The sequence below is a fragment of the Chaetomium globosum genome, genomic scaffold, assembly GCF_000143365.1.
Source record: "Chaetomium globosum CBS 148.51 scaffold_5 genomic scaffold, whole genome shotgun sequence".
Lineage (NCBI taxonomy): Eukaryota > Fungi > Ascomycota > Sordariomycetes > Sordariales > Chaetomiaceae > Chaetomium > Chaetomium globosum.
The window spans coordinates 375,312-394,004 of NT_165980.1; the positions used below are offsets into that span (position 1 = coordinate 375,312).

The following is an 18,693-nucleotide window of genomic DNA, read 5'->3' on the forward strand; positions in this document are numbered from 1 at the left end:
TCCGAGTGGTATCCCAATAGCAACAAAAATACCAAATCTAACCCAGCCTTTTTTGTTAATGCCCTGTCCCAAATGCTCCTGAGGAATGTAAGCCCGGAGAAGAAGAAAAAGAAGGAAAGGAAGAAAGAAATCCCCAGAGAAAAAAAAAGGGCGAAAATTAGAATTGATGATCCCCGCGTCATCGAGAAGTCAAGCCGGTCCGGAGAGGGGTGGGTATCTGATATGAGTGTTGGTGAATATGGTCTTGTCGTCTTGTCGTCACTCAGGATCGGGGTATCATCGTGACGGTCGTGTATTGTGTGGAATCGTGGGGTGTGTCGTTCAACACCTCCTGGTCCGCACCCAGCGCTGCACCGCGCGCAGGCTCGGGTCTTCGGCCGTCCAGCGGCCCATGGTCATGTCGGAGACTTGAAGCTCCTGGTAGACAACCTCGTCGGTGACGTTGGCGAGCTCCTGCGAAAAGCGTAAGCAAAATCCGAACGGTGGCGGTCGGGGCGGAGCAGCAGAGTCTGGGGCAGCGAGGAAAAGTGAGGGAAAGGGGGCAGTGGAAAAAAAGGGGACGAGGAGAGCAAGATGCATGTTCGGCGGTGTACGGCGGTGAAGGAGGGAGAAACGTACTGCTCGCAGCTGTTGGTCGACAGCCCTAAGTTGTTGCTGGTTTCCCGAGTGCGGCCTGCCGCCCATCAGGACCTGGTCCCGCCATTCGATCCAGCGCTGTGCCGCCGCCTGTCGGAGATAGATCTTTTGCCCTTCGTGCCTGCGTGCGTATGCATCGAGAAGGACCCTGCCAGACACGCAAAGACAACATGTTAGGGGAGTGACTTGCGTTGGGAGGGTTGGCCAGGGGAGAGCCAAGTGGTAAAACAGAAAAAAAGGACGCAAGGACAACGCACTGTTTCAACTCGGCCTTAGCCTGCTCTTCGGGCCCGCCGCTGGCGCATGGAACTGTGACATCGGCCGCGCAGTTCAGGATGTGCTGCCCGTCGAGCGCGCACTGCCGGAGCACCGCCCACCCCTCCGTGTAGTAGTCGTCCATGTCGGCCGGGTTGCAGTCCGCCGCGGCGATGTAGTACTGGATCGTGCGGAAATCCGACAGAAGCTCGGCCACGCGTGCCGTGCGGTATTCGTTGACTGTGTTCCCCCGGCGTTTAGGGTTAGTCCGTGCCGTCGTGGTATCGACGCCCTTGGGGTGGCGTCCGACCAACGCCCCGTAGGGCACCAGGGGGGCGGCTTGACCCGATCCGGGACGGGGGTGCAAGGGTTTGATGGGGGGTGTGGGTGGCAAGACGGGGGGAGGGGGGAGGGGTGGGTGGTAAGGATGGGAGATTTACGTACGTCCGTCAGCCATTGTGACTCTTGTCTCTAGATTGCTGTAGGATGTGTATTAGAGAGAGAGAGGGAGAGAAGTCTCGAGGAGGCAAACAAGCTCGAGGCTGCTCGGTCGACGGTCAAGGCGGGAGGCAAAGGAGTGAAGTATGCTCACGGGCACAAAACAAAGCAAGACAGACAGCGAAGTGCAGTTTATGCAAATTAAGAAGCGCAAGGCTGAAAGTAGAAGAGATTGGCGTCCCCGTAGAGGAGTGGTGATGATGGCTTCAAGGCTGCGATGGCAACTTTGTGGGTGCCCCCCCATGGCTTTTGTAGAATTTGCCATCGCGGATCCCAAAACCGTTGAGCTAGTAAAGGAGTCGTGAGGACTCCAGCGACTGAGTTCCCCTGACGATACACATCAGTTGAGCGAGTGCTGTGGGGGGTGACTACCGGGTGTCGTCCCCGATCCCACCTCAACAAGGCCTATACTTGCCACCGCGACTCACCCGCATCGAACTAGTCAAGATGACCCTCGGTGCTACCAGCCATTCCCGGCGCGCCGGGTTGATGCCATGCTGTTCCCGGTGGGGAGAGTGTCTGGTTCCTGCATCTGTATCGAGCAGCCGGGCGCCGCTGATGGAGAGACAGCCTCGCAAGGCCCCTACAGAGCTGTATGCACATGCGGTGAATCCACAGCAGCGATCCCTCCGCCCAATAACGGGGGCTCGCGAGCATAAGACAAGGAGAAACCGACCGCCGGATCCCACGGCTGCAACGGTGTGTTCAGATACGGGCCCTGGTCAGGCTGGGAGGACGTGCAGCCGATGCAACGAGAGGTGCAGGGCTGCCACGATCGTCCGGAGTTGCCATGCCCTTTCTGCTGCTGCCACGCTCTTAGGGTAGCATGCCTCCGAGTATCACTGCCGCTGGAGCACCCAAGTGGCCGGATCCTCAGATCGGAGCGGTGCCAAGGGAGTGGGGATCTCGTCCAGCAGACGTCCAGCAGCCGGTCGGCGTGGCTTGGACGCTGCTTGTCGTGCAGATGTGGAAATGTTTCGACAGGGGGGTCCCAGATCCGGAAACTTTAACGAGGTTTCAGCGGCGCCATCGAACGAACCAGCCCCAAATGCGGCAAGCCCCCGGCCTTGGTCCAGTTTTCGTCGGGAGGCAGCTTGGATGTCGGGAACCAATGGCGCCTGGGGCTTTGCAGTTCAACAACTCCCGTCACTGGATCCGGACTGAGCTGAACAAGAATGGTTCAAAGATGTCCTCAAATTTACCTCGGTCGACACGGCTCCAGGGGTTGAACGGCCTCCATCAAACAATTAGCCCATCCAGTCACATCCAGTCACCGCCTGGGGTTGCTGCGTCCTGTGTCACGTCGATAAAAGTTGTCGGCTTGGCCCGATTTGAACCGTCATCGACACACTCGCCAAGGCCGTGAGAAGAGGCTGTCGGTCAGCTTCGCAGGGTCCCAAACCTTACCTTGCATGCATCCATACACATTCCGACATGCAGGATCGAGAATCAACACCCCTACCCCCCCTTCAAAGCCTCGTGGGTAATCTGATGAATCCCACAGTTCCGGGTGGTTTTTGGCGTGCAGGTGGATGCAGTCATCAACGGCGAGATAACCGGCCCGTTGCCACCGCCTTGCTGGGCTCTCGGTATTGTGTAAGCAGACATGCATATCTGGAGATCACCACCCACAAGCCACCATTCATTCGAGGGATCCCCGCAACATGTTCCACTGCCCTCTCCTAACTTCTGTCAACGCTTTTGGAGCCGCATGAGGACGATATTCATTGGCAAGCATTTGCTCTATTTTGGGGTCCATCCCCGCAGGCTGCATGCCGGTGTCATGGCTGGACGAGGAAATAAGTAACGTGGTATTCGGGGATATCAACCTCACCAATGCGATATCCCGCTTCGCCCTAGCACATTTAGGGTTGGCCTCAATAACGAAGATCGCACCGGCTTCCGGGAGCATATTGGCTGCGAACCCCGTCGTGCCCTCCCGCCCCGTCTCAGTCCTTCTCAGCAATCGCCTGTAACCTCTCCTCGATCTCCTCTTCCGTCAGCCGCCTGAAGTCCGGCGTCGTCCCTTCCTTTCCGTCGGCGCGCGGCCCTCCGACGATGCCGATCTCGATCTCGGTCTTTTTGAAATCCATGCTAAGGACGGTGCTGAGCGTTGTGATTGCGAGCTCCACAACCTCTTTCCAGTCGCCAGGGGCATGGTCCTTGTTCTTGAGCTTCTTCTCAAGATGATTGAGCGCCTCCTGCTGCTTGGGGCCAGCTGAGGTGCCCTTGTACCCAATATAGTATCCGGCGGGATCGCACTTGAACAGTTGGGGCCCGACTTCGGAATCGAGAGATATCAACGTCGTCGCAACGCCGTACGGCCGCATGTACGCCTATAAAGGGTCAGCCAAGTCCCATCCTCATCTGCCCGACTTTCATCACATACCCGCTGGGTGTAGACTTGGCTGATGTTGGCCAACCGCTTGGCCAAGGCGTCGCAGGGCATTTCGTAACCGAACTTGTACTTGAAATCTGCTGCTTCCGATTGGGCGCGCTGCGAAAATGCGCGAGCATCGGCGATAGAGCCCGTCATGACGCAGCCCACCGACGGGGAGATCTGGAAGATGTGCGAGACAGAAGAGGGGTCGATGAGTTTATCCTAGCAGCGCCGTCAGCTTGGATGGTGTGCACGGCTGGGAGGCTGGCATCACATACCGGCACCTTCTTTTGAGACAGGACTACAGCGCAGTCCTTACCCCGCACACCAATCGACATGATGTTTGCCGCTGTGATGGCCTTGAAAGCATATTCTGTAGGTCCATCCATCAGCACAGCCCAAGTATCCCCGGTTTTGTCCTTGCCCGTATCTCCAACCCCCTCCCAGCCCAACCATCACCCTCACTCCCAACCTAACCAGTCGTCGCAGTCGTTGCCCCGCACTGTTGTTGTTGCGCATATGTACGTACCGACTTGGAACAGTCTTCCCTGCTCCGAGAAGATGGTAATGTGCCTGTCATAACCAGCGTTGCCTGTGCATCCTGTTAGCCATGGCGAAGTGGAGCTCGGAGCTGCCAAAGGCTCGAAGGGCTGAGGGGAACATACCTGCCATCTTGACAGACGTTAGATTATGAGAGTTTGTCGAGTATGACGGTGATGCGGGACAAGTCCAAGGCTAGCGGATCGAACTTGGTTTGCGGGGTTGTGGTTTGGGGAAGTTGGAGGGGGTTGTGGTGAGAGAGCTTCGTTGTTGGATGGACCTAGCTTCCCCCAAGCGATTGACGCGTTGCGGCGGTTTGCCTGGAGCAAGGCAGAAGGGGAGCTGACGGCTGGTGCCTCAAATGCCAGGCGGCAAGGCTGGGATGAGCGCCACCGCCTGGCACAAAACGACCTGACCTGGACCCACCAAACGACCACCCCACTGCTGGCAGATCTTATCTCATCAAGACCCCTGCATCGGGTACCGATAAGGTCCATCTGGGCAGAAATTTGCTGCGGGTGGCATGAACAGCTCTGGAGAGAGCACCAAAGACACCCAATAAGACACACAGAAATCCCACCCAGGGTTCCAATTCCAGCACTCTCGACAAACTTGGGTCTTGGAAACACGTTGCTTAGCCCCGTCTAGGTTTTACCCGTTGCTGTGGTATCCCGCAGCGCCATTTCTGACCACCCGTCCCCTCCTGCTGGGGCCAATTCCCGACAGCCCTCGTCCGCTGTGTTGTCCTGTCTCTCCCTCCAGTCGTCACCATGTCCGCCCACGTCCCGGCCTGGAAGCGATTGGGCCTCAAGCTCAAGGGATCTTCATCGGGCGAAGCTATCCCCAGCTCCGTCGGCCCCAATTCGCGAGCAAAGCCCTCTGCGCAGACCCCCAACTCCCACCAAACCCGCATAAACGGAAGTCCCGCGAGTGCGCTTAAAAGGAAGCAGCCGAGTTCTGCGTCCACGCCGAGCGCCGTCACAGCGCAAACGCCGAATAAGAAACCGCGAAGGGAGGACCAATCAGCAGCGGACCAAGGGACACCGTCATCATTGAGGAAATCAGTGTCGTTCGCGAACGACACCAAGAACAACACCAAGGAAAAAGCCAAACCGAAGAAGGCGAAGAGCAAGAAAGCGAAAAAGCCCAGCAGCACTGCCAAATTCGATTTCAGTCTCGAGCCGTCTCTGGCCTACATCCGCCAGTGGCACACGGCAAGAGATTCGTGGAAGTTCAACAAAAATCACCAGACCCTGCTGATCAAGTACCTCTTTGACGGAGACAAGGTGCCCTCCACCGACATCCCCATCTTCTACGAATACATCCGCGACCTGAAGGGCTTCGTACGGACAAGGCTACGGGAAACGGCGGCCGAGATCAAAAAGAAAGACATGGAGGCCGGCGCGGGCGCATTCCCCGCCGCCCTCAAGGACAAGGAGACCAAGCAAAAAGAGTACGAAGAGACAATATCCCGATTCCTCCAGGACCTCCAACGACACCAACAACGCCGCCAATCGAACAGCAATTCCTCCTCCAAGAACGCCAATGGCAAACGCAGCCTCGACGAAGTCGAATACGTCCTGCGCGTCGCCACCCCAGAGATCAAGCAGCGCTTGCTGAAGCGCATCCGTGCGGAGCTCGTCGTCGACGAGCTGTCCGACGGCGAAGAGGAGAGCAGCACGTCCGCGGCCTCCGAAGGGGCGGCAACAACAACAGCAACCGAGACATCCTCGTCATCGGCCTCCTCATCAGCGCGCGACCCCACCACCACCACCACCGCCGCCGCCGCTGCCGGGACTGGAACCGCCACGGGACGCAGCGACGGCTCCCAGCAGCCGGCGAAACGGCGCCGGTTGCGCAACGTGCGCACGGCGATTGACGATGACGACGACAGCAGCAGCTCGTCCGAGTCGGAGTCGGGGGAGAGCGGGTCCGAGGAGAGCAGCAGCGACAGCGACGACTCGGACTCGGACGACGAGATGGATCTGGCGCCGGACGGGACGGCGGCGGCCGAGTCGTCGAGCTCGAGCAGCAGTTCTTCGGCGTCGGAGGGGGAGTCGGAGGCGGATTCGGACTCGGAGGGGGGGAGTGAGGCGGGGACTAGTGGTAGCGATGAGGATTGAGCTTGAACTTGGGCACCGCCCGGTGTGGGAGTAGGTGATTGTATATACGTATGTATCACAATGTTGTTGGGGGCGCGAGTGGTGTAATACCCTAAAGTTTGAATGTATAAAGTTCCTAAAAACTGGATACAAAATCCATTTACAGTGCTATGCCTCTTGAAACAGTTGTACCACCCGATGATGTTGTGGGATGTGGCCGCAGCCTGTCAGCCCATCTTCAAAACGACGACCCGTTAAACCCGTGATGATCAACTCAACTGATTGCCCCCCATGAAAAAAAGGCCCATTTCAAACGCCATGCTAGTTCAAAACCCCAGATCGCACGCCCCGTCGGCACGACCAATCGCGCCCGCTCGCTCTTCGCATTCATGCATTCATGCATTCACCGTTACACAAACCAACCCCAACCCCAAATCCAAGTCAAGTCTCTTCAAACAACGTCCCCGCCTCCAACAACCCAATACATTCCCCCTTTTCCATAACCGCTACGATTGTCTCATCCTTATATAACCCACCCCCATCACCCGCATCCCTCGCATCCCTCTCCTTACCCACCCACTTCGCCGCCGCCAGGACGGTGGAATCCGCCGCGACCGAGACAAACGCACGGCGCGGCGTTACCAGCCACCCGGGTTTGTCGAGCGTGCTGGCCAGATCGGTGGTGTCCATGCGTCGAATCCGACGCGGCGAGACGACTCCCCCGCCGCCGTGGCTGTTCGTGCTGGTAGTGGCGTTTGTGGGAGTTGAGGGCGTGTTGACCCATACCCACCCCGATGGGCTGGCGTACCCTGTGCGGAGCACGTCGAGGCCGGTGAGGGATGTGCTGTGTGATGGGGAGGGGGAGAGGGTAGAGATGGTGTTGAGGGGGGTCATAAGGGCGCGAATGGTTGGCGGGAGGTTGACGGTGGGCAGTGGTTGTGGTGGTTGGGCCGCCGGTGGTGGTGGTTGTTGTTTTTGTTGTTGATGGAAAGCGGCACCAATCGCACCCCCGGGGTGATTCCGAGAGAAGACCGAGGAAACGGAGGGGTAGAGTTCCCGCGAGACGACAACCGCGAGTGCGTCACCGACGGCGAGAGCGACGGTGGTGGACGTTGTGGGTGCCGCAACGCCGAAGGACGCCGTCTCGGCTTCATGGACGGGCGCTGGTAAGAGGATGGTATCGGGCCGGTGGCGGACCAGGTCGCAGGTCTCGGGACGGATGTGAGAAGTGAGGATGAGGAGCGGGAGAGACTTGTCCAAGTGTGGGAGGAGGGTAAGCAGCTCTGGGGTCTTTCCCGAGAAGGTGATCATGAGGAGTGTGTCATGGCGCGAGATCTGACCCAGGTCGCCGTGCAGTGCCTCGGTGGGATGAAGGAAGACGGACGTGATGGCGAAGCTGTTGAAGGTTGCGACGAGTTTCTTGGCGATGTGCCCCGACTTCCCGACGCCAATGACCACCAGCTTGCCACCGTTGCCATGTCGGGTGGTGATGGTGTCAACGGCACGAGTGAAACCGTCGCGCGCGCAACGGTCCGAGGAATACAGATTGGTGAGATGCTGCAGAGCAGTAGTCTCGGTGGCAATCACGTGGACGGCCCGCGAGAGACGCTCTTCGATAGCGAGCTTCTTAGCACAAACCGTAATGTCCGGTTGTGTAAGACTACGGGCATCGATAGGTGCATCGTCGAAATCTTCGGCGGGAGTGATGGGTGACGGTGGCGAGAGAGGTGGGAACGGTGGTACTTGGCGCAGCACATAGACCTCGCTGTTCTGTACCGGCCGTTGATGCGAGATTTGTTGCACCATGGTGGAAGAGGTTGAAGATGGTTCTTTCCTTTGTTTGAGAGGAAGACGAAGTCGACAGCTGCTTCAGTTAGGCAAGTGGACCCAACTTCAGGTTCGCTGTTCTGGTCGGCTTTCGACGGCGACGGTTCGGAGTATTAAACTCCAATTCGGGTGCAGCCGGCAAGGTTAACCCAGTTCGGGAGGTATGGAGACCAGATCCGTTCTTGCATTCGCCCCTGATGGGCTCCAGGCAACCGGCCCCGGGGATCGAGTACAGGACAGCAGAATATCGGCTCTCCCTCTGCTCTAAGAGTCTGGGTCGCTGTCTAATACACGGTCAATTCGGACCGTTCGGATGCAATTCTTGGAAAGCGGTCTCTGCTACCAGAGATCCTCTATCCCGTATCGGGTGAGACGGGAGGGGTTTCACGGCAGACAAATTTGAAGGAAGGAGGCTCGGCGCGTTCTGGAGTAAATGAAGCAGAGAACCCGCTGTGGAGGGCGACTTGATGGCACATGCCAAACTAGGTACTGCGTAGAAGAGAGTGTGGGGAGGACTGCGCACCGAGCTCGTGGGAACCGTAGTTATCATTCTGTGAAATCCGAGAGAGCAAGACTCTCAACCTCCTCTTCAAGTACCCTACTGAGCTATTGAGCAGACTATCAGGTAACTACCTCGAGACAACAATTAGAAGAGATCCGCGGGGAGGCGTTGAACGTGAGGGTGAGCTCAGATCGTCGGACATTCCCGTCCGAAAGTGGAGACGACCGAATACCAAGATGCCATGCATATTCTGTCTCAGGATCGGGCGGAGTTATCGGCGACCGATTCACCACCAAGAAACAAGATGGGAATGGATGCTGATGAATCAACTGGTATCTGGTGGCGGGGTCGGCACAAACTGGTGGCGATGCCCCGCGATTGCGGCTCGAATCGGGACTTCATACGTTGATGCATGCGGCGACTAAGCCCCCTGTAGTCGCGCAACTTTGCGTGATTTGACCCGCAGGTGCGAGCGCAGGGGACCGACCAGCCACTTGGAAACAGGACAGTGGAACTTTTTCGAGGCACGGGCAGTTCACGCAGTTGGCCCAGCAACAGAGCAGTCACTCGTGATTCTCGGTGGAACTTCGGTTTTCGGCACGCTGAAACGGACAGCAGAAGCCAATTGTTTGCAGCATTGCATATTCTCAAAAATTTGAACACATCAAGCCGCCCTCACTTTCTTCTCCATGCCCCGACGCATCGCCGAGCTCATAGTGAAAAAAGAGGAAGACATCAAAAATTCCGACCGGAACGGCCCCGAAGGACAATTCAAAACGACGGGCTCCACGATGTGCAATGCAGGCCTATCGCTCTGGTACCCCTGCTTCATGATCCAGGTGTACCCAATCAAGGTAAGTATGAAGAAGAAAAAGAGAAGAGGAGGAAGATCTGGGAGCCGAAGGCCAAATAAATAGGCGAGAGCAGCTGGTCAGTGCACGCCTGCAATTGCCACATTGCAGTTGCTGGCACGTGACTATCCGCCCCAGTTGGTTCGCACGTGGCTCGCAATCTATCCCTACCAGCAGGTCCCGCTTTAGCTGCTGAAGATAGGACGCTGAACACTTGGAGAAAGTAGCCTCCAAGCTGATCTGCTAACAACAACCAAGGCAAGAGGTAAATGGTGCAGCGAGAAAGAGGGAAGAAGTAGGGGGCTTGTACGAGTTAAACGCAAAACGATCTGATCCGGATGTAGCTAGCGTGCTAAGGCCCTATAGGCCCAGTGCCTCCGGGCGAAATAAATTCCATCCATCCATCCAATCTATCCCTAACCCTTTCCAATCCCATGCCACCCGAGCCACCGTTGCCCCTCTCAGATCTTATCAGCCTGCCGGCAATCTAATCTACTGTCCGTCTTCAGTTAACTCTCAAACCATTGTCGGGATCACATTTGGAATTGGCGTTTGGCATCACTAGGTTTCTAATTGATAGAGTGCCATTTTTTTTCTGGCTCTTTCTTTTTTCGCACACCGTCATGTCGGACCAACTCTCGGTGCTCTTCGTCTGTCTCGGCAACATTTGTCGGTCGACCATGGCGGAGGGCGTGTTTCAATCGTTAGCCAGGAAAGAACCGTATAGCGAGCTTGTAGGAAAGATCGATTCCTGTGGGACAAGTGAGTCTCGTTCGCATCTGCACGGTTATGTCATGCTAATTATGGCTTCCCATCTAGGTGCTTACCATGTCGGTGATGGGCCAGACGAGCGGACAATGGCGACTCTCGAGGACCACGGCATCACCAACTATGTGCATTGTGCTCGGAAGGTTTGATTGCTACCTCCTTAACTGCCGCACCGCATTCTGACATATGTGGTAGGTCGACGCATCAGACTTCGACAAGTTCGATTACATCTTTGCCATGGACCGAGGCAACCTCGCCGACCTGGAGCGCATTCAGCGACGCAAGCCCAGCAGCAAGGCAAAGCTCATGCTCTTCGGCGAGTACTCTGGTACCGGTAAGACCGAAATTATCAGCGACCCGTACTACGGTGGTAGGCAAGGATTCCAGAAGGCGTATGAGCAGGCAACTCGGTTCTCGATAAATTTTCTTAGAGAAGTATTCCCCGACGTGGAACCTCAGCTTTGATGTCGAATAAAGCAGGCGTTTCGGTACGTTGATAACGAAGATACCAATGGTACATCGCTTCTAAAGCTGGCAAATTTAAGGCCAGCTGGTGCTCAGGTCGGCTCCCATATGGCGGCGCATGCTCAGATGTGCGGGCTGAACCAAACTAGCCCGGCGTTGTGCGACCTGAGGGGGCAACAAGAGTTTTATATTCCAGCTCCTGCGCGCGGGAGTACTGAATTCAGGGTATGTTACATAACGTTACTCCGGGAGAGCACCTCAGCTCTTTGGCCAGGCTCGAGCCGGGCATGCCGGAGACGATGGGGTGCGGGAGCCATTCAGCCCCGCACCATGCCCCTGAATAGCCTCAGCCCTACGGCCATCTGGGTGGCCCAAGACCGGCAGGCCGCCGGCATCTCGGCCATGGAGCAGGCACGGCGGAGTTCCATCCCAGCTCTCACCTGATGTTCACATTGCGGCGGCGACCTGACGAGCGCTTTTCTCTCCCTCTTAGCCTCTCAAACTTCAGACGACAATTTCCCCTCAGCTGCGGGGCACATGTCCAAAAGCAGGATCCAGCCGGTTGGCGTCGATCCTTGCTGTTGTGTGTGTCCTGTTGGGCGCACAAGAACACAAGAGGAAGCGAGACGGACAGCGTTTTGCGATAATATGGAACAGTGATCTGTCACCCTTCGGAACTCGGCTTGATCATCAAGATAACCTGCAGCGTGCAATTTCCTGGAGTGGCATCTCAAGTTGTCGCGCGCGTAACAGAGGTCGGAACGGTGATCAACTGCAAGTCAGCTCCGCTGCGCCAATCAGACAAACCGCCCAACGGCGCCCGAACCAACACGGCAGACCACGGTTTATAAAGCGGGGACCCTTCTTCGCGATCCGGCCAGCCGACGACTGAAACAGGCAAATCGGTGGGGCGCCATCCCTTGCTGGAGCGTCTGCCTACAATTGCTGTGCTCCAAAGCTGTCCCTTGCTGCCCTGCTGCCCCTGTTCCTTCGGGCTTCATCACACCCTACGAAGCACTGTGCCTGCCAACAGGCTGACCTAACCTGCTTGGCAGGCCAAGGTTGCACGCAGAGCGTCTTCTGATGGGCCCGGCGATGCCCTTGATCAACCCTCTGCCCCTCCATCTTTTTGCGAGCGGTGCTTCCATCTCTTGCAAATAAATACGAGCGAGGCTTTGCCATCCTGCCGTGTCTTCCAGTGTGGTGTTTGTCTCCGAGTGTCTATTTTGCCACCTGAAGCTGCCTCGCGCTCTCTCCGTCCCTTCTTGTACGTCATTCCAGTGACTACCTGACGGTTTCAGCTCAGCTCGCTTTGTGCTGCCCCTCCTTTTTCGGACGGAGCCCTCCCCACTTCGTCAGGGATTCAACCGACAGACACATTGCGAGAGCTGACAACAGACGACGGCAGCAAGAAAACTCGCCATGGCTGATCTACAGGGCCGCAAGATCTTCAAGGTCTTTAACCAAGACTTTATCGTCGATGAGAGATACACGGTGACGAAAGAGCTGGGACAGGGTGCCTATGGTATCGTCTGGTACGCGCTCGCTCTCCTCCACTGCGGCCCCCTCCGTGGCCCCGCATCATCGCATCAAAAGCAGCATGTGGATGGTGTCAGAGCGCCAGAACAACATAACTGACAAAGCCTCTCCAGCGCGGCAGTGAACAACCAAACCAACGAGGGCGTCGCCATCAAGAAGGTCACCAATGTTTTCAGCAAGAAGATCCTGGCCAAGCGCGCCCTGCGCGAAATCAAGCTCCTGCAGCACTTCAGGGGCCACCGCAACGTGAGGGAACTCGAGTCCATGCCCCCGTGTCATTTGATACTGACTAGTCTTGTTGCCATTCAGATTACCTGTCTGTATGATATGGACATCCCCAGACCCGACAACTTCAACGAGACATATCTTTACGAAGGTACGCATCGCAGCCTCGTCCCTGTGCTACCCGAAGACCCACCCTCCCACTGACAGACCACACCTCACAGAGTTGATGGAATGCGATCTGGCGGCCATCATCCGGTCAGGCCAGCCGCTCACAGACGCCCACTTCCAGTCCTTCATCTACCAGATCCTGTGCGGGCTCAAGTACATCCACTCGGCGAACGTGCTGCACCGCGACCTCAAGCCGGGCAACCTGCTCGTCAACGCCGACTGCGAGCTCAAGATCTGCGATTTCGGTCTCGCGCGCGGCTTCTCGATCGATCCGGAGGAGAACGCCGGGTACATGACTGAGTATGTCGCGACGAGATGGTACCGCGCGCCCGAGATCATGCTCAGCTTCCAGAACTACACCAAAGCGAGTACGTACACCCACCACCTCCCCCTACGCCTCTACACTGCCCTCTCTCTTTGCACGCGTGCTAACTCTCTCGCCCTTTAGTCGACGTCTGGTCGGTGGGCTGCATCCTAGCGGAGCTCCTCGGCGGGCGCCCCTTCTTCAAGGGCCGCGACTACGTAGACCAGCTCAACCAGATCCTGCACATCCTGGGTACGCCCAACGAGGAGACGTTGTCGCGGATAGGCTCGCCGCGGGCGCAGGAGTACGTGCGCAACCTGCCGTACATGGCCAAGAAGTCGTTCCCGTCGCTCTTCCCCAACGCCAACCCGGACGCGCTGGACCTGCTGGACCGCATGCTGGCGTTCGACCCGACGCGGCGCATCTCGGTCGAGGAGGCGCTCCAGCACCCCTACCTCGCCATCTGGCACGACGCCAGCGACGAGCCTGACTGCCCGGCCACCTTCAACTTCGACTTCGAGGTCATCGACGAGGTCTCCGAGATGCGCAAGATGATCCTCGACGAGGTCTTCCACTTCCGCCAGCTCGTCCGCATGGTTCCTGGCTCCGGTAACCAGGGCGGTAACATGCCCGCCCCGCAGGTGCCCCTGCCGTCCGGTGGTCAGAACCACCAGTGGAAGGCCGATGATCCCCGCCCCCAGGAGTATGGCGCCATGCAGGGCCTTGAGGCCGAGTTGGCAGGTCGGTGAGAGAGTGGGGTTGTGACGACTGCTGCTGCTACTGCTTGATGGTGATGGTGGTTAGGGGGAGGGCATTGGAAGTGAGCATGGACAAGGTGTGTGTGTGGTTTTTGGATCATTCATGGAGAGGCAGCGGCTTCCGAGGAAACCGGCTTTTTGATACTCCCGGGGGCGCTTGAGAACCCACGAGGAGGAACAAGGCGAGTGAAATTGACACGAGAGAGACGGCCGCTGTTGGGTGGCGAGCGGAGTCGAGTTGGGGTTTCTATATACAGTTTTGGCGGTGCTTTGCACAGCTGACACGGTCACAATCTCCTTTTGGGTATCTGTTCGAAATCGTAGTAATGATGATGACGGCGACAAATGGGAATTTTGATCCATGCCAATTCTGACTCGTGTCTTGGGCGATGGAACGCGTGGCCGCATGACAAGCCGTTGCACAACCGAACATGGAACACAAATGGCTCAGTACACCCGGCAGCCAACTCTGCCCATGGATATGACATGACATTGCAGGTATCATTCTATCTCTTCCTATCAGCCATGGGAACTACGGCACTAATCGCACACTCTCTTTTCTTTTTCCCGAATCCCAACCAGGAACGCCGGCGCAATGCAAGAAAGTAAGCCCCCCCTTTTCTTCCCCATCTCTACACAACAACCCACCATCCTCCAAGACCCCCTACATCTCTTTACATAGCCCCAAACATCAAACTCTCCACCATCCCATTCGTCTGAATCGCCATCTGCGCCTTCTCCACCTCCTTCGACACCTTCCCCAGCAACGCCTGGAACATGGACGCCAGCTCCTCGCTGCCACCAACATGCTCACTATAGATATCCAGCAGGTGGAACGACACATCGACGCAGATGCTCCGGTAGCGCGGGTCGGCGATGTGCTTGCGGACCCACCTAAGGAGGGGCAGCACGGTGATCTCGTCGCGGCCCTCGAGGGCCTCGCGCAGGGCGGAGCGGTGCCGCAGCGCCACCAGCACCGTCAGCGCCGTCACCGGCTGGTGCTGCGCGTCGCTCATGTCGACGACCTCGTCCAGCGCCGCCGCGTACCGGCCCTGCCGGAAGTTGCGCTGCCACGGCTTGAGCTTGACGCGCCGCCCGCCGCGCCCGCCGCCGCTGCCCGGTGTGTCGGTGGGGATGATCGCGTCGACGCCCTCGCCGAGCAGGTCCATGGATTTGTTGGTCATGGCTGCGCGCTTGCGCTTGGCCTTTTGCGCGTCGAGCTTCTCGAGGGCGTCGGTGCCCACGTCGCGCGCGGCTTCGACTGCGGCGCGGTCCCGGGCTTTCTCGGCGGCCGCGCCGGAGAGCCGTGTCCGGAGGGACAGGACGCCGGACTGCATGCCGACGGCGAGGTGACGGTCTTCTTGGGCGGCGCCGGCGGTGATGACGGAGAGGGAGAGAATGGGGCTGGGGTATTTGGAGCCGGCCACGACATTCCAGTCGGTTGTCTCGAACACCTTGACATGGCCGTCCAAGCTGCCACTGACGACGCGACGGCCGTCGGATGCGAGGGAGAGTGAGGTGACGGTCTTTTGGTGGTTGGTGATGAGGCGGAGGGGCTTCGCGGCGACGAGGTCGAGGACGGAGATGGCGCTTCCGGCCGCGGCTAGGAGAGTAGTGCCGGACTGCAACGGAAGGACATGTTCGACGGGGTCGGCGTGTTTGAAGGTCATGACAGCGCCTCCTGCTGCTCTCGCGTCCCAGACCCGGACCGTTTCATCGTAGGACCCTGACACTAGGAGGTTGCTGTTCCCGCCTGGCATGAATGCGCCGCACCGTACATAGTCGGAGTGGCCCGTGAACATGCGGCTCGGGTTGTTCGAAGGCAGATCCCACAACCGAACCGTCTTGTCATCACTAGCGCTCATAAGAGTCGTCAGCTCGGTGGGCGACCACTTCGTCACCCACACGGGCTGCTTGTGGATATGCCAGGTTTTGAGGATCACGGCCCGCGTTCCACCGCCCACGTCAAAGACCTGCATCCTGCCCGAATCCTCGCCGGCAACCAGCACCCTTCCATCGGCGCGAATCTCGCCGCAGTGCGCCTCGCTGTCGAAGCGGCCAATGGTCTTGAGGGGTTCGCGCTTGCGGATCGAGAAGATGTCGACACGGGGCCCGGACGTCACGGCGAACAAGTCATTGAGCTTGGTTGCAGCTACGAGAGAATTGGAGACTGTCCCACCCGCCGTAGGGAAGCTGATGTGGGAAATGGGCCACGACGCCGTCGATGTATGGGATTTCTGGTTCTTGAACGACCTCCAATACCGCTGCTCGGCCGTGACGGGGCTAGGCCCCGATGGCAACTTCACTTGTGCCAACGGTAGCACTTCTGCCGCCATTGTTGTTGTCACGATCCGACCGTGGAAGGGGGTGGGTTGGGCTTGTTCGGTCGTTAAGTTTGCGATTCGGCCGAGATCTGGGACTGCGCGCTTGTGATTGCTGCGATTGCTGCTTGAAACTTTTTTTTTTCTGCCTTTGGCTCTCGCTTGTCGCTTGCAGCAACTCCAGGCCAAGCCCCACCTTGGCACGGCCAGCCCTGCTCGAGCGGCGGTGCCATCCAATTCGCGTTTGGGAGAAGCTGACCCCGCTTCTGGGGGAGATCCTGGCACCCTGGTAGCAGGGAGGGCCCAGAAGGCTCCATGCAACCGTGCATCCGATCGCTGTTTATAACAACCCATTCCTGGAGTAGGCGGTATACTGTGTCGCAGGCATGTCACAGCATCATCTCAAGATGAGAATGATAGCTAGGTACATAACGTGGTTCTGACGACTACCGTCAAAACGACTGCTTCGACAGGCACTCGACCTCTATCTCTGCTGGAATCTCGTATGCGGGCAGTGCCCTCACTGCGAAAATGCTATCTTCCCTGTCTCGGAGTCTTTCTAACCTCTGTTCCAACCGCAGATCGATAGTCCTGGTTCTCCTCCCTGTCCTCCTGCGGCACGGTCCCGTTGACGACCGGGAAGGATCTTGAAGTCATCCGAAAAGAGACCTGCAAACGAAAAATATACCAGGAAATACCAGTCGCATTCTGTTGACCTATCGCGCAGGATACCTGGTGCGAGCAATAAATCGATAGTCGCAATTTGGTGTCGAACCTGGCCCAAGAGTATGCCCACCATCCCCCCCATGCAACGGTTTTCCTGCTCTTGAGACACACGAGACCTGATTGGGCAAGCGTGTTCCCGACGGCGTGTGCAACCTCAGCCCATCGCCAGAAACAACCCCCAAACACCCCGTTGGTTCCAGCATCCCGAACAAACCAACAACAAATAGGGAAACATCAAGAGCTGTGGTTATCGACCCGGGTTCTATCATTCCCTACTTAAAACAGACCTCAGGATTTCCTATTTCAATACCAAACGAATCTAGGAGTCCTGAATGGTTTGTGCTTCGTGCCATATTTCTTAAGATTGTGGTGGGGCCAAGTTGACGAGGGACCCTACATCGCTTTGTCTGTTGGCTGCAAGGTGCGAAACTGCGACTTCCCTCCGCACCGCAGAGCAACCGTTCTTGCCACGCCCTCCCGTCCTTCCTGTGCGGGCACCCGTCGCCCAACATTTAGCTCGATTCTCTGGCCTTTCAGCTTTTTACGCGCGCTTGCGCTGTTCTTCTCGCTGGACCGGCCGACCCTTCCGCCCAACATCCCCCAAGCTTCCCATCAATGGTGCGTGATCCTCGCGCATTGCCGCCTTGCGCAATCTCGCAACCCGCCACGCCCGGCTTTGTCGCCCGAAGCCCGTTTGCGAATCCTGAGATTGACTTCTACTTGTACTCCACAGTCTCCGAGCATCCCCTGTCGCTTCGCGGCCAGACGTTTGGGTGGAGAGTAGAGTACGATGCCACCCCCCAAGCCATCCGTGGCCGCGAATCCCCGTCCCTCGGCCGCTTCCAACAGCCAGATCGCATCCTCTAATGCCACCGCTAACGCCTTTCTCGGCGGCCGACAGCCATCATGGATGACTCCCGGCGCATCGATAAGGAATCCCACTGCTCCCCGACCCGCCGTCCCTCGACCGCCTGCCGTACAGGCTCAACAGCAGCAGCAACCGCAACAGCAACCGCAACAGCAACAACAACAGCAACATCAACCCCAGCAACAGCAGCAACAGCAACAACAGCAACAACAGCAACAAGTGCAGCAACAGCAGAAACAGTATGCTCTCTCCATGCCCACGGCCGTCGCAAGTCTGTGTTGCAGGCGTCACGCCCTCTCACCTCACCGCCCTACAGAACAAGCCGACGCTAACTTTGGCATCTTACCTAGGCCTGCCGTTCTCCCGTCACCCGCTCCGAGCGACGTACCGAGCCCTGCCCACTCGAATTTGCTCGATAGCCCCCAGGCCTCCCCTGCCCCTCTCGCCGATGCGCGCAGCATGGGGTCCAGAACACCCTCGGCCCCGGTAACACACCCAGTCGCCAATGCCCGGTTTGTCCACATCCCATCTGGCAGCCCGGATGTGCAAGAGATCCCGCGACCGGGGTTGGCCAGCCCAGCGCATCAGGTTGAGAACCACTCACCTGCCGCTGGGTACATATCGCAGCCTCCGAATAACGGCCCCCAGACCCTGCAGAACACACACGCCCCGAATGTTAGCCATGGAGCTGCTCCGTTGTCCAGCGCCTCTCAAGAACATGAGCCGTCTCGTCCCGCATCAAAAAGACGGCGCACTGGGTAAGTTTAGCGCTTAGATGCTGTATGTAGGTCACCACGGAGCTATGCTAACTTTCCCCGTTTGCAGAAACACTGCATCTATCTCGGACGCAGGCACTGGTCCGCTTCTTACAGCACTAGAACGGCATGTTCATGCTTCTGGGGGCGAGCAGGCGCTCAACGGCGCCGTGGAGAAACCAAGAATCATGCTCCTTAGGGAGGC

At 57.8% G+C, this 18,693-nt stretch overlaps 9 protein-coding genes across 9 annotated transcripts in view; 5 read left to right on the forward strand and 4 right to left on the reverse strand.

Moving 5' to 3' along the window:
• Nucleotides 1-321: 321 nt before the first annotated feature.
• CHGG_06948 (uncharacterized protein) lies at nt 322-1,348 on the reverse strand (the record flags this gene model as incomplete). The annotated part of the gene is made up of 4 exons (XM_001224603.1): nt 322-453; nt 619-784; nt 894-1,131; nt 1,336-1,348. The coding sequence occupies 4 exons, from the start codon at nt 1,346-1,348 to the stop codon at nt 322-324; spliced, it is 549 nt and encodes a 182-aa protein (XP_001224604.1).
• A 488-nt stretch (nt 1,349-1,836) lies between these two features.
• Nucleotides 1,837-2,755, forward strand: CHGG_06949 (uncharacterized protein; the record flags this gene model as incomplete). Its single annotated transcript, XM_001224604.1, has 2 exons — nt 1,837-2,088; nt 2,210-2,755. 2 exons carry the CDS (start codon nt 1,837-1,839, stop codon nt 2,753-2,755), a joined length of 798 nt encoding a protein of 265 aa, XP_001224605.1.
• A 583-nt stretch (nt 2,756-3,338) lies between these two features.
• Nucleotides 3,339-4,441, reverse strand: CHGG_06950 (uncharacterized protein; the record flags this gene model as incomplete). The annotated part of the gene is made up of 5 exons (XM_001224605.1): nt 3,339-3,725; nt 3,779-3,991; nt 4,048-4,142; nt 4,299-4,361; nt 4,435-4,441. 5 exons carry the CDS (start codon nt 4,439-4,441, stop codon nt 3,339-3,341), a joined length of 765 nt encoding a protein of 254 aa, XP_001224606.1.
• Nucleotides 4,442-5,079: 638 nt separating this feature from the next.
• CHGG_06951 (uncharacterized protein) lies at nt 5,080-6,432 on the forward strand (the record flags this gene model as incomplete). The annotated part of the gene is made up of 1 exon (XM_001224606.1): nt 5,080-6,432. The coding sequence occupies one exon, from the start codon at nt 5,080-5,082 to the stop codon at nt 6,430-6,432; it is 1,353 nt and encodes a 450-aa protein (XP_001224607.1).
• A 430-nt stretch (nt 6,433-6,862) lies between these two features.
• Nucleotides 6,863-8,217, reverse strand: CHGG_06952 (uncharacterized protein; the record flags this gene model as incomplete). Its single annotated transcript, XM_001224607.1, has 2 exons — nt 6,863-6,879; nt 6,984-8,217. The coding sequence occupies 2 exons, from the start codon at nt 8,215-8,217 to the stop codon at nt 6,863-6,865; spliced, it is 1,251 nt and encodes a 416-aa protein (XP_001224608.1).
• A 1,997-nt stretch (nt 8,218-10,214) lies between these two features.
• Nucleotides 10,215-11,268, forward strand: CHGG_06953 (uncharacterized protein; the record flags this gene model as incomplete). Its single annotated transcript, XM_001224608.1, has 5 exons — nt 10,215-10,353; nt 10,411-10,502; nt 10,555-10,729; nt 10,840-10,847; nt 11,077-11,268. The coding sequence occupies 5 exons, from the start codon at nt 10,215-10,217 to the stop codon at nt 11,266-11,268; spliced, it is 606 nt and encodes a 201-aa protein (XP_001224609.1).
• A 978-nt stretch (nt 11,269-12,246) lies between these two features.
• Nucleotides 12,247-13,809, forward strand: CHGG_06954 (uncharacterized protein; the record flags this gene model as incomplete). The annotated part of the gene is made up of 5 exons (XM_001224609.1): nt 12,247-12,359; nt 12,477-12,609; nt 12,673-12,739; nt 12,810-13,124; nt 13,205-13,809. The coding sequence occupies 5 exons, from the start codon at nt 12,247-12,249 to the stop codon at nt 13,807-13,809; spliced, it is 1,233 nt and encodes a 410-aa protein (XP_001224610.1).
• Nucleotides 13,810-14,492: 683 nt separating this feature from the next.
• CHGG_06955 (uncharacterized protein) lies at nt 14,493-16,154 on the reverse strand (the record flags this gene model as incomplete). Its single annotated transcript, XM_001224610.1, has 1 exon — nt 14,493-16,154. One exon carries the CDS (start codon nt 16,152-16,154, stop codon nt 14,493-14,495), a length of 1,662 nt encoding a protein of 553 aa, XP_001224611.1.
• Nucleotides 16,155-17,197: 1,043 nt separating this feature from the next.
• Nucleotides 17,198-18,693, forward strand: part of CHGG_06956 (uncharacterized protein) — a gene marked incomplete at both ends in the record, with an annotated part of 4,034 nt that continues 2,538 nt past the window's right edge. Inside the window, 5 exons of the mRNA XM_001224611.1 lie at nt 17,198-17,200; nt 17,287-17,483; nt 17,599-17,650; nt 17,767-18,491; nt 18,559-18,590. Of these exons, the coding sequence (XP_001224612.1) occupies nt 17,198-17,200; nt 17,287-17,483; nt 17,599-17,650; nt 17,767-18,491; nt 18,559-18,590 (1,009 nt within the window). The remainder of the gene's footprint in view (nt 17,201-17,286; nt 17,484-17,598; nt 17,651-17,766; nt 18,492-18,558; nt 18,591-18,693) is intronic.